At 48.3% G+C, this 18099-nt stretch overlaps 1 protein-coding gene across 19 annotated transcripts in view; it reads right to left on the bottom strand.

Annotated features, from left to right (window-relative positions):
• Nucleotides 1-18099, bottom strand: part of DST (dystonin) — a 2190048-nt gene that overhangs the window by 791462 nt on the left and 1380487 nt on the right. For all 19 annotated transcript variants that reach the window (XM_069606170.1, XM_069606155.1, XM_069606164.1 and 16 more), the window contains one exon: nt 1859-1994. In XM_069606170.1, the coding sequence (XP_069462271.1) occupies nt 1859-1994 (136 nt within the window). The remainder of the gene's footprint in view (nt 1-1858; nt 1995-18099) is intronic.

Below are 18099 nucleotides of genomic sequence, written 5' to 3' on the forward strand. Positions count from 1 at the left end.
AAAGATCACAGTCAGTAAAAATCCAACTTGCATAGTTCGATATGGTGTTTGTATGGTGCCAACCAGCCACCAAGGCGGTCTGGAGCAGAAAGGAAGCAAAGCGGACTCAGGCATCAGAGAGAAGTTTTCATCAGAAAAGTCTAAGCGATTTGTAGCAGCTACAGAAGAATTGCCTTAGCAGAAAGATCAGAGATGGTTTCTGAGCAAATGCAAGTCAGTTGTTCATGACAGAAGGCTCAGAGAGGCAATCTTAAAAAAGAACACAGAGAACATCTCACAAGACAGATCAGAGACACATGCATAGCAGGAAGGCGAGACGATTTCTCAGCTGATCAGTCATACCAACATTCTCAGCAGGCGGCTCAGAGACATTCTCAAGGGATGGATCCGAGAGGAAGATAATAAATACTTTCACAGCAGACTAGCAAGACAGACATTTATAGCAGTGAGATAATCAAGAGGTTCAAAGCAGACAGATGATCAAAGAAAAAAGCCCAGTAGATAAATTAGAGAGATGATTTCAGTGGCTAGAGAAGAGAGAAGTTCAGATAAAACAGATTAGAGAGAAAGAAGGTTTTAGCTGACAGATTCATTGATGATACACAAAAGGGAAGTTCATACTGTAGCTGAAAGAAAGGACATTCTGATCAGGTATGTCCCTGCCGACAGATAAGCAAGAGATTGATAGTACACGAACAAAAGGATAGCTCGTACTGTAGCTGGCCTAACAGATCATATTAGCAGATTAGGCAGAAAGAAGTTCTCAGCAAACCAAGTAGAGAGACATGATCTTCGGATTGATACAAGAGGTGTAGCCAAAAGATCTTGGATATGATTTGAGAAGCCAGGCTGAAGTAAAGTTCTCAGTAGACAGGTAGGAGATGCTCTAATCAGATAAGATCAGAGACCTGGTGTTAGTGGACATAATCATTACATATAGATGAAAAGGTCATACATTGACAAAACATGCATTCTCTTTAGATAGGCAAAAAAGCATTATCATGTCATCAAAAAGATCAGACACATTCTTAGAAGGTCTAAAAACAGACACTTCTAGCAGACAGGTCAGAGCAATATTAGAATCCAAATATGAGATAATAATTCAGCACACCGATCATAGTAACATTCTCATGAAACCGAACAGATCGGATTGCCTCTGGCATATTGACACAGATAGATAAGTCAGAGTTATGCTGTAATTAACATAAGTTCTGTTATCATTAGATACATCAGAGAGAATATCTCAGCAGACATACAAGAGAGCAGCTCAAAGCAGATAGGCTAGAGATAATCTCTTAGCAGAAAGACTGTATTGGAGCTAAAATTAAATAAATGCAACATTTTACATTTATTCCACTTTTTAGAATTGGGAAATGTTTAGTGAAAGCTATAATTGCTCCAATTTCCATGATACATATCTGCCAGAAATGAATTAATAATGATTATGTGGAGAACAGGCTATGTATGAGCTGAAAACATCTGTTTCAGCCTAGCCCACCTGTTCCTTTTAAAAAGGGAGATTTGCACATAGATGTTCTGTAGCATTGTGGATATTCACCTGACTATGACCTTTTAAACATTACAACTGATCCTTTGTCATTTTCATGAATTGCAAAATAACTAGATCCATAGGCAATATGGGCACATATATACATTTGTAAATTATTTGAAGCTTACATGCATATTACCTGCAAAGAAACCCACACTTCTATACATGCATCTCTTTTCAAACACGAAGTACTGCAAAATAATGCTGTTCATTAAAACAGTAAAATTTTCACAAACATGCAACTGAATACATCATTCGATTGGGCAGAGTTGACAGTTGCTAGTAAAGCCGCAAAAGCACCAGTATTACCTTCTCCTCTACCTTTCTATCTGACAAATGTTGTGCTTCTTGCTTTTGTCTGACAATTTCTTCAGATAAAAGATTGTATGTTTCCTGGAGAGACTTTAGCTGCTCTTCCATTTCATTCTTTTCTTCATCTGCCATTCTGTAGACACAAAGCACAGACTGATTAGGAAGCACAGAATAACCAGGCTTCATGTAGATTTTGTAAATATTCAGGTGCAACATTTTAAATGTAAGAGAAGATATAGGCTTCGTGAATATTATTGAAGTGACTAGGTCTGCCATCTATTGAATTCCTCATCTTTGATATCTATCTACCAGCGCAGCTGGCCTTTAGAAACTTTCCTGCAGCCAGAGGGTGCAGTACGGCTCCATATCCGCTTTGCCAGACGTTCCTAGGCGCCAGACATGATGTTGAAGCTAGTATATATAGAGGCGCCACGCCCCATGACCTCAGTCCCATCCTTTTGCCATAGCACTGTGGCACTGAGGGACCACAGAACCAAGGTGTGCTAGCTAAACACTTAGACGGGCAGGTAGGGAGGGCGATAAAGAATCTGTTGGAGGAATGTCCATCAGAAAGAACATTACCAAGAGGTATGTAATATATTCTTTTAAATGGACTCCTTCCTCTTCTTTGATAGACTCCCAAATAAGCACACTGACATGGAGGATGGAGTGTAGCAAGGACATCACCTAAATCAGAAAACTCAGCAGGACAGCTCTGCTAAAACGATCATCTTGACCAGACATACAATCCAAGCAATAATGCTCAGCAAGCATGTGCAAAGAAGCCCATGTAGCCACTTGGCAAATATCCAGAACAGCGACACCACATTGCAGAGACGAGGTGGTGGCCAACCATCTGGTGGATTGAGCCCTGAGACTCTCAGGGACCTCTTTGCCAGCCAGACCATAGCATTCTGAGATGTAAAGAATAATCCTTCGAGACAGAATCTGTTCGGTCACAGCCCTGCCAGCTCAGGCACCCACGTAACCAACGAAAAACTGGTAACCTGTTCTGGTCTCCCTTGTTCAAGAGACATAGAACTTAATGGCTTGAACCGGATCCAGCAGATAGAAATGCTCATCTGCCTTGGAATGATGAGGTTGAGGAAAAAAGACGGGAAGATGTATCTTTTGAGAGAGATGAAGTCTGAGACCACCTTCAGAAGGAAGGAGTGTAACTCTCAAAGTCACCTTTTCCTTGGAGAAAACCAAGTAGGGATGCTTAACTGTCAACACCTGAAGCTCACTCACCTGTCTAACAGAAGTGCTGGCAACCAGGAAAATCACCTTAAGGGTGAGCAACCTTAATAAACAAGAATAAAGGGAGAAAGTTAGGAGTTTTCACTTTTCATTTAATAAACTACAACATTGAGATGGAAAACCAATCTGTATTATTCTTTCAACCCACCGAAAGATGTTTGCCACTCTGTACTTGGGCAGGAATCCCTGGCCCAGGTTATTGTATAAGAATGCACTAATAAATCAGAGACAGTGGGACGGCGAAAACCTGATACTTCCTAAAGTTCAGGCAGAAGTATAAGTTGTGCAATATGCTGCGCATTAGGTACAGGTGCCAATGCTAGGTCTGGTGAGAGAGCTTGGACGAGGCAGTCATCCAGATAGGGAAAGACCTGAATGCTTTCCCTTCTGACTGGAGCCACCAATACTTCGATCAGCTTGGTGAAACCCGTGGATTCTAAGAAAGACCGCATGGAAGGACCTTGAACTCGTAGTGACAGCTCTCTACTATGAATCTCTGGTACTTTCTGTGATTCTTGTGGACAGCCACATGGAAGAAAGCATCCTGGAGATCCAGGGAGACTAGCCAGTCGTTCCTGTCCAGGGCTTGGAGGATCTGGGCTAGAGTGGCCATCTTGAACTTGTCCTTGCGCAAGTGCAAGTTCAGAAGCCGCAGTTCTATGATGGGTCTCAGTCCTCCGTCCTTCTTCAGCACCAAAAATTAGGTTGAGTACCAACCCCTGCCTTGCTGCGAGCAGGGTGCCAGTTCTATGAACCATTTTTCCAGAAGCTGACGGATCTCCTCCAGCAGGAGAGGTTCCGGAGGGAAGTTCTGGTGACATGGGGGTGGTCTGGAAGGTGACGGCCAAAATGTAGGCAGTATCCAGTCAGTCTACCTTTTGCCCCATCTTTGAATGCACCTTCTTGCTCTGCTGTTGGGGTTTCGCCTTGACCCTGCATCTGAAGCCCCAGCCTCAAGTACCGTAGCTTGGGCACCGGACTCAGCAGCTTCCAATTCTGCATCCATGGCGTAATGAGCCCAGTGCTTTTGACGCTGTTCCAACAGAGACTTCAGTTTGAATTGTAGACATGCCCAGCAGCAGTTTTTTCGGCATGGTCCATGGAGAGGCAGTTATTACACACCCTGTGTGTCTCTCTCCAGGGAAAATTAGAATGATAACTTGGGCAGAATTTAAAGGGTGTATTCTCCATTATGGGCCTCTAGGAATCAATGGCAGCCTAATATTAGTAACGTAGGGGGGCAAAGACTTCATGTGAATATAGAAAAAAAGTAAATCTAGTCAAATTCCCCCTGCTCTACCTACTGTACTCTGTTGGGTTGAGTGAAACAAGTTGTTCATTCAGCTCCACTCGGTGTTCATCTGCGTGTGATGGCGTCTATGTTTTTCTCTCTAAAACAAGCTTTGCTGCCAACCGATAGTGGAAATAACAATCTGAGAAAACCGACGTGTGAGGGATCATGGGTAACTGTACACTGTATTCCCAGCACCAAGCCAAAAACGTATGCCATCTGCAGGCATAGATGATTTGGTAGTGGCTCTTTTAGCAGACATGTGAACTTCCAGAATGTACTCAGACAGATCCTACTCCTTATACCATAGCCTTTCAGCAGCCAGGCATAAAGGTTCAGGCTGCGGAGGTTCAGGTACAGGACCCTCCCCCAATGTGGGGGAGGAGTTACTGCCTCTGACCTAGATGTCGATCAATTCTGGGTATCTGGGTAGCACCTTCTTCGGGCACAGTCCAGAGCGAACAAGATCATCATGGACCCGAACAGGCGCAGTCGCCGGAGAACCCGCGTATGACAGGGATCAGTAGCAAGGCATGAAGCAGGTTAGCATTTCTCAGAGCTTACTGACGGGAGAAGAGCCTGGAGCAGAACCACTTGCACTTACTGTTCACACAGGAAGTAAAGAGATCCACTGGAGGTGCACCTCAAAGGGAGAAAATCTCATCCAGATCTTCTTGGCAGAGCTCCCACTCAAGGGAGATTGAAGATTGTCTGATCAGAGCCTCTACACCAGCATGTTCTTCTTGCCGTCTAGGTGGACAGCAGTCAGAGACATGCTGTTCTCCAAAGCCCAGCACCACAATCGCATTGCTTCTCTGTATACAGGCAAGGAGCCCTCACCACCTCACTTGTTGAGGTAATACATGGCCGTCAGGACCTACACCGTCTTCCCTTCAAATAGGGGAGGAATGCGACCATGGCCAGCCTGATCGCTCTCAGCTCCAGAAGATTGATGGGCTCCCGGCACTTGATTGGGACCAGTTTAAGTTCTTGGAGGTGAGCGCTCCAGCCTTTCAGGCACACATCCATGACCAGAGTCACTTGTGGCCAAACAACAAGCCTTTCAGGAGTTTTTCCCTGAGACTAGTAGAAATTCCCATGTGCATACCTGAAACTGAGACCACTTTGAGATCAGAAGCCATGACTCCAGCGTCGCTGGTCAGTGCCACGAGAGAGGGACCTGAGGTAAGGGGACCAATGTCCAGAGATGGAACGGTGTGACCCATGAATGTGACCTTGTCGCGTCTGCATGAAGATACCCTGCTGGCTCGAGCAAGCATGGTGGAATCTGTTGGCTTGGCAGAAGCCAAAGCCACCGGTGCTAGGGCCTTGGCAAAGATGTCAAGCATCTCTATCCTGAATGCCTCCCATTCCTCAGATGTAGATGATTGGTTGGGAAAAGGTACCTGCTGAGCCTCTTCCGGGATGCCATTGGAGTGGTGGCTCCTCTTCTTCGATGACGAAGAAGAGTGATGCCTCGAAGATCCACCAGGGGATCTTGACCTCTTGTGGTGTTTCTTCTACTTGTCCTTTGGTAATGGGGACCGTTCTTCAGTGGTGCGGTCTGCAGCCAGCAACCTCAAATGGGTAAGTTTATCACTTCTCTCCTTGTGGATGAAGGTAAAATGTTTTGCCTCTCATTTTCGAGGTGCATTTGGGTGCATCAATTGGCATAACACACAGTCCTGTTCCAAGCGTTAAAGAAACTTTTGGTGCTGATCAGAAATGGACAATTGAGGCCCGCAATCGACGCAGGGTTTGAAACCGGAGGACTTCATCGGATTCAGGATTGCGTCGAATAATGAAGAACAGAAGCAAAGAATTTGAGAAAATCGATTATGTTTTAAGAGCAGTGCTCCTAAAGCTAGCAGTGTGTGCACATCATGTCCGGCATGGAGCATGTGGGGGCTTTGGGTGGCACAGACACAGAGCTGTGATGCACCCCCTGGCAGTGGAACAGTTTCCGAAGAGCAGCTGCACTAGGAGATTGATATCAAAGATGAGGAATCTGTGGGAGGAAGGAGTCCATTAGAACACAGGTACCATTGAAGACAAATGCGACAGGAGCAGGGGCTGATTGATGACTCCTAGGTTGAAACAATGGTTTCAGTGTATTTATTGGATGACTTGGTCGGTGTAGTAAGGGCTGTTTGCTTGGGGTGGAGGGTGGGCTGTTGGGACTGGGTTTGGGGAAATTAGGGAAGCTGGGAGGATCTAGATGGGAAAAGAGGGAGCAAACCGTCTCTCTGCATGTGACTCATGGTGACCGGTGGTAGCACTGATACCAAGGCCGGAGCCTCACGGTCAGTATTAGCACTTGGGCTCCAGTTGAAGCCCATTTGTGTGGTAGGCACCCCTCAGACCACACTGCTACATGCATTTTTCCTTTCTCAACGGTTCAGGAATCATTGGGGCAAATAATTATTTTGCTAATGGGGACAAAAGCATTCAGGGTATATCGTGAATGGCCTGGATTCATTAAGCCGCCAAACAATGCCAGAGATCATCAGGCATGCCTGAATTAAAGGATCATACATAAATGTTCATAGAAGAGCATATTATATTTTTTTAACAAGGATTCAAAAATGTATTTCCTTCAAAGGTGTATATTTGTTTGATAAACAGGGCACATTATTTCTAACAATGGTATTAACAGTACAGACCAGTATTTCTCAGTGAAAGGGCTTGGAGGGGCAGATGAAGACTGTGTGAAGGCATCATGAAGACGGACACAGACAACAGATTCAAATCTCAAGATAAACCCTTTTATTAACTTAAATGTAAGGATGAAAAAAGGCCTAACTTGCCATAATCTAAGATGGGGGTTCCCTACCTAAAGAAAACTAAGGAACATCTGAGTCAAAGATTTCATCTGAACTGTCCAAAACCTATACTTGACCTCACAAATAACTCTATACAGTGTGTATGGATATTAGCAACCAAAATAAAACCGTGTTTAACCCAAAGTTCTGCCACTTCCCCAAGTGTGAATACTTTTCCTAACACAATCTCAAAATGATCCTCCCTAGACAAAAAGGGAAAATAGTTGGAATCAGGACATAGGATTCAATTCCCCAGGTTTAAGGCAGTTCACAACAGAAGCACTGGGATTTACTTCCCCAAGTTCAAAATAGTTAACAGTAGAGGAACTGGGGTTCCCTTCCCCAAGTTCAAAATAATTCACAGTAGAAGAAAGGCTCAAAAGACTCACAATTTCTGGTTTTCACCTTTTGCCGGTTGACCTGTATTCAATCCAGTATTTAGAGAAAAGAGCAATCTGCTTTATTTTAATACAGATCAATGTTCAAATAGGTTTGCATATTTTATAAGGTTGAGAGATGAAGATTTCATCTTGTTCACACCATTGAGATGTCTATTTCGCAGATTCGAACCTTTCAGGACTGCCCCTTCCTTTTTATCAAGGTGCACTGTCCCTTTAATACTATGTGATTGTTAATTCAATGACAGTTCAAACTGAAACTTTTGAGAATGTGTTCCACTCCTTTCAGACCCACGCGACCAGTCTGCTACATTGTATACTTGCACAATCATCAGTTCCTTCACAGCGCTCGTGGTCAGTTTCACACTGGGTTTCCTGGCCTCTGAAACTCACCGGCTTCCTTTATAGGCTTTTCGCATATCGCGCTGGACTCGCTTCAGCTTGATTGCCTCCAGGGTTTCGTTGTCTGCCTCTGAGACACTCCAGCGCTCTCCCAGCATTACAGAAGAACGAGCACTCTGCCTCTTTGTTAGAAGGCCTGCCCCTCAGCATGCCCCCTTCTCCTGCCTTGCAGTTACGCCAGAGAACCTCTGTTCTCACGTCATCCCAGTTCAGACCGCTAACCTCTGCAGTCCGTGGTACTCCGACCCTCGTCACACGGCAGATCTGCATCCAATGGCTCAGAGCAATGTCTTGCGCTTCTCTCCCTCCACTCTGTAGTATTTTGGCTTCCCATCTTTTATGCAGCTGTGGTGTGTGAATAAGCCGCAGGTGTGCGTCCTCTCTGTCAATTGCCTGATAGGCTTATTAGTGAGACATGCCTGATGCCTGACCTTTGTAGTGGTATTCCTCTATGGTTCTCTTCCTCGTCTCAGTACCAGAGTGGTGTGGTTGTATGTTGGGGTGCATGATTCCTAGTCATCTCTTCCTTGTCTCAGTATTAGGGTGGTGTGGTTGTATGTTGGTGTGTATGACTCCTAGTCGCCTTTTCCTTGCATCAGTACTGGAATGGCATGACAGAGACAAAATAAGGGAAGCTGGTTTACAATAACCCCTAAAGGTTGGAGAAGGATTGGGTGGGTTATTAGGAAAAGGGGGATATCATGTCTCACCGAAGGGCCCCCCACTCCCAGTCCCCAAGGACCCTCCACCCAGGTAATCCTCCCTCACTTGTCCACCCACAAGGTCAGGATCCAAATGCAAAGGGGCTTTCCCTGGCCACCTGCGCAGAGGACCCATTTATTCATTTTATTTATTGACCCATGGGGAATAGGAGTCAGAATACCCTCAGGTTTTTCACAACCGTTAGACATAAGTGGATAGGCACAACTGCTTATGAGCTATGAAAGGGATCAGACAACTCTGAAATGCAGAGAGAGATCATTTCAAATTCGTCACTGCCATATGAAGAAGGGATGGCTGTTAAGGTGGGTCTCTTTTTTTCATTTCTTTTGTTTCCTGATCCAGTTTATCAACTTGCTCCTGCATTGGTGCCAGCCTCCAAACATTATCATGTCATGAGCTTGCTCATTTTTGTATTGATGAATGCTGTGTAGGTGATGCTTAGAATATTTTGTTGCTTGCAGGGGGAAGGGCACTGTAGTTGCTTCAGCGTGGGGAGGATGTTACAATACTTCCAGAAGCCATTGTAGCGATGGGAATAGGTGTTGTGGGTTACATTGAATGGATTAAAAGTAGTGTTTAAAATACCTGTGGGGAGGGTCTTCCCTCTGTTAGGCAGAGTGTGTATGCAGTACCCTTTGGGACCACTACAAACAACTATGACTACAGGTGTAAGCAAAAACAACCTTTGGTATAAGCCTGTACTACACAGTTTTTGGTAGCAGAGCTGAGCAGACAGGCTTATCTCAAGAGGGAATGTGAGCTGTTATGATGTTATACAGAGGTCTACAATCACAGGTGTTCAAATAAACTCTTACACTTAAGGTTTATTGGTTAAACACTTATTAATGTATTTAACAGTCAGTTATAAAACATTCACTAGAAGGAGGCAGTTCGATATCATACACAAATAGACTTCAATACTATACTCAATAAGTTTCTGAGGCATTCAGACTACTTTGAAGGAGGAGCAAAATGGCATTCAGAATGGGGGGGCGTGGCTACATGGCCACGGACTAGGACGCACATCCTGGGTGCTCCTGTTGATCCGGCAATGATCCGTCGAAAAAAGTGCATTTAGAACCCACTAGGAAGCTTGGATTTGCAACTACAGCAGCATGAAGTGAATGGGCATGCAGCAGTGAAAGCCTGACGGGAATCGTGCGTGTGGAAGGGAGTACGGAGACAGCGAAGTTGGAGCGATCTCACGGCCAGGAGCAGCAAAATGGCGCCTGAAATATAACAAAGACTGGATAAGAAGGGGCTGGATATGCAATGCAAGACCTCGCCGCATGTACAGTGGATTAGATGCTATGAAAGCGGATCGGAAGAGCAGCAGTTGTGGTTTTGCTGGATGAGGCAGGTGGGGATAAAACAAAGAGAAATGCTGGTCAGCGCGGAGCGGATGGAAGGAAGCCGGGACCCGCTCGTCAAGTAGCGTGGACCAACACTAAGAAGTGAGATCGAGGGATGGCAATACCCGTACCAATGTAAAATGTAACTGACGAGCGGGAGCTCACAGCGGGAGCGGAGAACGCGGCGGCTCGGCGGGCACGGCGAGACATTGTATCATCTAGTGTAACCGCGCCCATGCCCGGCGAGTAATCTGAACACATTTCTATGCTGCTCCCAGCTGGAAGTCAGCATAAGCGCTACCCACGGGCCTCTTGGAATCCAGCTGAGCCAACTTGGACATGATGACCTAAGCTCCCGGAGTGCTTTTCACCGCAGCCCGGTAATCATTTATTACTGCCATGGCTGCACGGACACGATCCGCGCTGGGTGATCGTGTCCTCTAAAGCAGCCGCACCGAAACATTCACTGTTGGTCTGCCCCTCCCCCAGCTTGGGTCGAGCGGCATATGGAGAAAGAGGAACACAACTAAACAAAAGACATCGGCGCAGAATATGTTATAGTGAAACTGACACTGGCGCTGACAGCGCTCGCCATCTGGAGCACACCGTACTGCAGTAACAGGCGGAGTCCAACATGAGTGGTAGCACATGACCCCAACACAACATACCAGGGCTGGGGCACCCGCACATTGCAACGTGTATGACTTTGCTCTCTGCACAGTAGCCCAAGGACCATTTTGGGATCGCCAAGGGGTTATGAAGGTACGATCCAAAATGGCGGATGACTAGGAACAAAGGGACGGCCCGACCTCCAGGCAATACTGCAGAGGAGAGCAGACGAAAGAACGAAATACGCGACTCCAGCCGTGGCAAAAATAGACGGCATGCTCGGGAAGATTCTTGCAGCTGAATCGGAACACTGAGGCTTCCACGCCTTTGCTGCACTGTGTGCGAGCGGAGCTACATGAGGCTGGACCCCGCGGCCTAGATGCCGACAAGAGCTGCGGATGGCCCCGGCTGGAAATGAATAGGAATGAGGCACTCGGCGTGAAACCGAAATAACAGCTGCGCAGCTCTTGTGGAGCAGCTGAGAGCGGGCACACTGTAGCGGGAAGCGTTGGGGGCAGAGTGCAACATTGTAACACGGTCGCTTGCCACTTGCGGGTGTGAGGAGCTGGGAAGGCTGCGCGCAGCGGGGAAAGGAAGATCCTTCAAGCATAAAGGCAAAGGGGCCGCTTGATGACACAAACTACTACGTCGAGAGGCACACTGTGTGATGGTGGACGAGAGCCCTTGCTACGACCCCAGGCAGGGTTGGATCCCACTCGGATGGCACCTTGGCTTGAGGTAGACAGTGGAATATGCACCTCATGGTGCGAATGCAACACAGGTCAGCACCACTGAAGGGGGTATAACAGTGGAATAAGAGACCTTGGGGGCATCTGCATAATTCGAGTGTGTGATTGGGTGCTGCGTAACACTACAGAGATTGTGCCCCAGGACAAGTCCTGTAAAGCTGTGGACGAAGACCATTGTGGAACACTTTGGAGCGCAATCAAGGGGCACACTAAGGGGTGCCTGCACAACCCTAGACAAACCGGGAGCATTACCAGAGATACAAACACCACGGTGTTGCGCGAGACTTGGAGGTGTTCCGAATTGGCGACTCACCCAGCGAATTGCGGCGGGAGCCCAGGAGTCCAGTGGTGGGGGGCCTGGACGAGCGGTGGAAGAGGCTTCTGTAGAGGGACAATTGAGGCGTGCGGAAGAACACGCTCCATTGTGGGCAGAAAATAGGCCCCTCTCTCCCTTGCGGTAAAGCGGGAGTAGGCGGACCCAGCGGCTGTGAGATGTCGAGCAAGCCTCTCAGACAGAGAGTGAAACAGCCCACACTGGATGAGTACACCAGGACACCGACGGGCTCAGAGAGTGCTCGGAGCAGGGACAAGACACCCGCAGGCGGCATGGCCGCCGCTAGTCCAAACCAGGATGTTTTAGCTGCGATCGCTGAACTGAAAGCGGACTTGAAAGCCGCTTGGGAGGCCAAGCTAGAAACAGTGGTGGTGGACCTGAAAACAGTGCTCGACCTCAAAGTGGGAGAAGTTCGGGAAGAGGTGAACCTACTCCGACAGGACGTGAGGACCCTGTCGGAGCGTACGGAGAGCCTGGAGAAAGAGGGGAGCGCGAACACGGCGGATTGCGCCGCACACAAGGCCGACCTGCATGTCTTGACGCAAAGAGTGCGCAACCTGGAGAATAGAGCTGAAGAGGCAGAAGGGCGTGCCCGGAGAAATAACATCCGTATTGTGGGCATCCCGGAAGGAACGGAGGGCCGTAACCCCACGGAGTTCATCGAGAATATGTTGCTCCAAGAGATCACTGGAGGTGTGCTGTCGCAGGGATTTGCAGTGGAGCGAGCGCATAGGGCATTGGCTAGGAGGCCTCCACCGGGCAGTCCGCCCAGGCCAATGATAGCCAAGATCCTTAATTATCGAGACCGGGAGAGGATCTTGGAGCATTTTCGTAAAGGAGGAACCATCAAGAGGGGGGAGGCAACTATAACGGCCTACCCGGACTACACCATGATGGTGCAGAGGAGTCGGATGAACTTCGGGGTGGTCAAAAGGAGACTGAGAGAGGTGGGGAAGAAGTACATGCTCCTTTATCCGGCCAAATTGAAGGTGTTTCACAACAACAGATCCTTGTTTTTCGAGACGCCTGAGGAAGCCATGGAGTGGCTGGACATGCAGGGCAGCCCCCAGGAGCCGGATGTCCGAGCGGAAGAAGGCGGAGAAAGAGATAAGTGATCAACGATGGGAGAGGGTGCAGCTAGAGACTATGGCACTTGATTATAGTTATTGTCACGGCCCAAGAAAGTCGGGCCCAGAACTGGACGGTTAATACACTGTTTGCACTGCAATTGTTGTCTTATGTAGGAGCCTTTCAGGGCTAGTCTATACACCCCCGTTTAGTGTTTTTAGTTAAGTGGCCGTTAGGGCGACTTTACCCTACTGGGCTCTGTGCTTATCAGCCAGAACTAGATGTGGGGGGCCTGAGATCCAGGGATGGAGCTGGGCAACAGTTGGGGAGGGAGTTGGGGGGGGAGGGACGGGAGGGAGGAGAGGAGGGAGTGGGGATTGTTGGGGTGTATATAGTGTTGGGAAGTTTGAGTTTGGTCGCGAGCCATAGGGGAGTATTTTTGACGAGATATCTGGACAGCACGGATGGGTGGGGGTGGTTCAGGGAGAGAGAGCAGGATAGCAATGAACTATGGGGGAGCTTAAATTACTGACATGGAACATCAGGGGGCTCAACAGTTATCTGAAACGAAACAAAGTCATGCTATACTTGAGAAGACAGAAGGTAGACATCGCATTATTGCAAGAAACGCATCTGACCCGGGATAAACTAGAGCTGGTGAAGGGAAAGTGGAGGGGAACGGTGGTGGGATCCACGTACTCGGCCTATGCCAGGGGTGTGCTGGTCTGGGTGGCGCCACACGTCCCGTTCCAGCTGAGGCAGGAAATGCGGGACACTGAGGGGCGTCTGGTTATGGTAAGAGGGGTGGTTGAGAACAGAGAGGTGTGTATAGTGAATACATATGCCCCTAACCAGGGCACGGCAGAGTACTTCCGGACCATGTGTACCAACTTGAGCTGGTGTGTTGGGAGTGCAGTGATATGGGGGGGGGGATTTTAGCTGTGTGTTGGATCCAGGGATGGACAGATCCGACGATAAGGTGGTGAGGCCTGCCCCGGCAGCCCGGGCATTACAGGCGTTGCTACGTGACTTTGAGCTCGAGGATGTGTGGAGGACCAAGCACCCCGACGAGAGGCAGTACTCACACTACTCGGCCCCACAGCAGTTACACACTAGACTCGACTATATCTTTGCCACATCGGACGTATTGGTAGATGTTTCTAGTGTGGAATACAAAGCGAGGGTCCTATCAGACCATTCGCCTATGGTGGTAGAGTGGCAATATGGCCGCCCCAGGGCACGGATCCCCACGTGGCGTCTGCGCGCTGAGGCGCTTAAGGACCCGGTTTTTAGGGAGGATGTGCGGGAAGAAATTGTTAGATATTTTGAGACAAACGCAGGCAGCGTTGACTCGGCGGGGACTCTATGGGAGGCCTTTAAGGTGGTGGTACGAGGGGTGGCAATTGCCAAATCAAAAGGCTTGCAGAATGGGGTCCTGGCTGATCTACGTAGAGCGGAAGGCGAGCTGGAACAGACATTGAGGAGCGAGCACATAGATAATAAGCTGGTGCTTAAACTGCAGCAGCAGTGTACGGAACTTTGGGGAAGGCTCTGTAATCTAAATTACAAAAAGTATATTGAGAGACGACACGCGGGAGGAGATAAAACGGGCCGTCTTCTGGCATGGCTATATAAAAGAGAAACCCCGAGACCCCCGATTAGGACGATAACCAGAGAAGATGGGGAGTTGATAGATACCCAAGAGGGCATAAACAAGGAATTTGCGAACTATTACAGGGAATTATACAGGGATCTAGGGGGTGGTGGCCGGGAGGACATGTTAGAGACCTTGCAAGATATTGGGTTGCCCAAGATAAGCATGGAAGAGAGAGAGGAACTAGATGCCCCAATAACATTGGAAGAGTTGGAGGAGGTCGTTCGGCAGTTACCCACTGGCAAGACCCCGGGAACGGACGGTCTGCCTAGTGAATTTTATAAAGCATTTGGGGCGGAAGTGCTCCCCCCGATGCTTGACATGCTTAATGAGGCGTTTGAGACGGGGAAGCTGCCGGAGTCGCTCAGAGAGGCGGTCATTATACCGCTCCCTAAGCCCAACAAGCCCGGACATAGTTGCGGATCGTATAGGCCATTGTCTATGTTGAATCAGGACAGCAAGATACTAACGGCTGTCCTGGCAAATAGACTGCGGAGAGTGATAGGCAAGTTGATCCACCCGGACCAAACGGGGTATGTACCGGATAGAAATATCACCCAAAACCACAGGCGACTCCATCGAGTGATCGAATTGGGATGTTATGAAGAGGGGGAGATGGCGATTGTGTCATTGGACGCTGTGAAATCCTTCGATTCGGTTAGATGGGAATGGCTGCTGGCGGCCTTAGGAGAGTACGGACTGGGACCGGGATACATTAGATGGGCGGAGTTGCTGTACAGTGCTCCACTGGCTAGAGTGCGGACGGGTACAATCATATCAGAGAGGTGGCAACTTAGCAGAGGCACTAGACAGGGGTGCCCCTGGTCCCCGATGCTATACATTTTGGCTCTGGAACCTCTGGCACTGTATCTAAGGCAGCAGTATGATATGGTGGGTATTGAGATTGGGGGGGAAAGGCACCTGATATCCCTGTATGCGGACGACTTGTTATTGTACCTGAGTCATCCGGAGGAGAATTTACAGTATGTACTGGACGTGATGGAGAGGTATGCGAGGTTGTCAGGCATAGCGGTCAACCCCCAGAAATCGAGCATCTTTCCGCTGGGCAGCTATAGGGGGGTTCCCATAGACAGGTTGCCAGTGTTGCAGGTGCCCTGGTCAGTTCATACATTTCGTTACCTGGGGATAGATGTCTGCCACACGGTGGAAGAAGAACATAGGTGTAATACTGAGATGGCTGTTGAGAAAATACGGGCATGCATGAGTTTTTGGAAGAAGTTGCCTTTGGCGATGATGGGGCGTGGAGCGATGATTAAAATGGTGGTTCTGCCTAGGCTGCTACATTACTTTAGCAACATCCCATACATGATCCCTAAGAGTTTTTTTGCTAAAATAAATGGGGTTTGCAGAGAGTTCTTGTGGCATGGTACTCAAAACAGAGTAGCGCTTTGGAAGTTGCAGAACTTTCATGAAAAAGGGGGAGTCAGACTCCCAAACTTTGAGGCCTATTACATTGCGAGCCAATTACAGTTTGTGACCAAATGGCTCTCCGATGAAGTAACTCCAGAATTTAGATTGTTTGGGCAGGAATGCGCCCCGTTTTATCTAAACAAAGTAAACTGGTTGCCCGAGGCTGTCACAAATAAGTACCCGGGGATGGTGAGGCTGGGGTGGAAGATGTGGAGACGAGCCTGCAAAATGATGGGAGACCCACTCCCGTGCTCTCCGCAGGTGCCGCTAGTTGCCTTGGCAGGCGAAGATGGGCAACTGAGAGGGATTATCAGGACCTACTGGGAACCTGTGGGGCTGGTGACATTGGGGGATATGTGGCAGGAGGGCGCCATCAAGGGGTTTGTAGAACTCAACGAGGAGGCAGGATTACATGGGGGCCAATATGTCACATATCACAGATTGGGGAGGAGAATTCGGGAACTATGGCCCGAGACTACCCTGGCAAATGAACCGGATGTTATTATGGGAGTGATATATGATACAGCGGAGGGGGGACATGAGACCTCTAGGCTATATGAGATGGTGATGTCGAAGGTTGGAAAGGAATTGACACATTTACGATCGGAGTGGGAGAGTGAGGTGGGGACCCAGATGGAAGATGGGATGTGGGAGCGGGCTCTAGGATATCACAAGAGGGTGTCTAGGAATGCTAGATTACAGCAAATACAGTTATACGTCACGCACAGGGCGTATATGACCCCGCTGAGGATATCCAAATTCCGGAACGCCGGAAGACAGGCGTGCCCTAAGTGTAACGAAGAGAATGCGGACATGACGCATATGTTCTGGGCATGCCCAGTGATTGAGAGGTTCTGGGGGGAGGTGGCGCGCAAGTTGGGGGAGAGAGGGGTCACGCTTGCTGTAGACACCGCCTGGGCATGTTTGTTGGGTGGGTCTCCCAGACCTCGGAAGCAGAAGCATGTGGGCAAACTAAAAGACTTAGCATATGTGCTAGCCAAACGAAGAATAGCCATGAGCTGGAAAAAATGTCACAAGCCACGGGTGGAGGTGTGGTGGAGTGACCTGCAGAAATGGGCAGAGGCGGAAACAGCGGTGTGGCAGGAGGCGAGTTGTATGGCTTGGGAGGAAGAATTGGGCTCCCTGATGGCATGGAAGACACTGATATCCTGCATATTTGGGACAGGGGTGGATTCGGAGGAATTGGATGGTAACGATGCCCAATCATGTGCGACAGATACAGAAAACGACACGGGAACAGACTCGCGGAGGGGGGGGATCAGGGGAGCAGTGCGCATTAATGATTGAATGTTAAATGTGATACTGTTAATTGCACTGCGGTTTGGTGTGTATTGTTGTTTGTTTTGAAAAATTAATAAAAATAAAATTTAAAAAAAAAAAAAAATGGCATTCAGAATACTTTGAAGGAGGAGCACAAAGGAATAGGTTCAGAACATAAAAGGATTACAATTATTCTTTGACAATGCAGATACTTTGAGTTCACCAGAAGAGTCAATTAAATTCAATAGGCTAGGCCAAAGTCAATGGGCTAAAGTGTTGGATAGGATAAAACGGTTCTGGTAAATAAACGGTAAACTCTCTGTAGAAGTTCTCAGAAGTAGTTTGTAAAATGAAGAATTATATGATGGGTCACAAGCTGATTAGGCCTGCCAGTTGCGAAGGTTTCAAGCACTTTCACAGCGAGAGGCAAGTACTCTCAGTCTCGTCTCACAGTACCTTACAAATGAAGAAAAAGATGCAGCTGAAGACTTCTGTTCCTGGCAGTTCCTGCAGATCTCGCTGTTCCTGATCCTCAGTCGTGGGGACAAGAGGGAGGACATCGGAGGACTCCTGCACTGCGACTGGTCAAAGCTGGCACTTGGCAAATTTTCAATTCCGGTAGCTGTAGTAAAGCACACAAACTGGTGTCCCTCTCCATGGTTATTCGGTTTCCTGCAGCACTCTGAGGAAAATACAACCAGCTCCGAGAATGGTATCCAGGTGGCTTGGTGTCGAGTTGATTGGTCCCACCAACTCAAAGGGAGAAGTCATCCTTGCCGGGCTTCTCTGTCGAGATGAACTTAGCGATTCGGACCTGCTGCAGGGCTTCACCGGGCAAACCAACGGTCCAGGAGTTGCAGCAGC

Source organism: Ambystoma mexicanum, chromosome 4p, assembly GCF_040938575.1.
Source record: "Ambystoma mexicanum isolate Mex_15411 chromosome 4p, UKY_AmexF1_1, whole genome shotgun sequence".
In the NCBI taxonomy this organism is placed as follows: Eukaryota; Metazoa; Chordata; class Amphibia; order Caudata; family Ambystomatidae; genus Ambystoma; species Ambystoma mexicanum.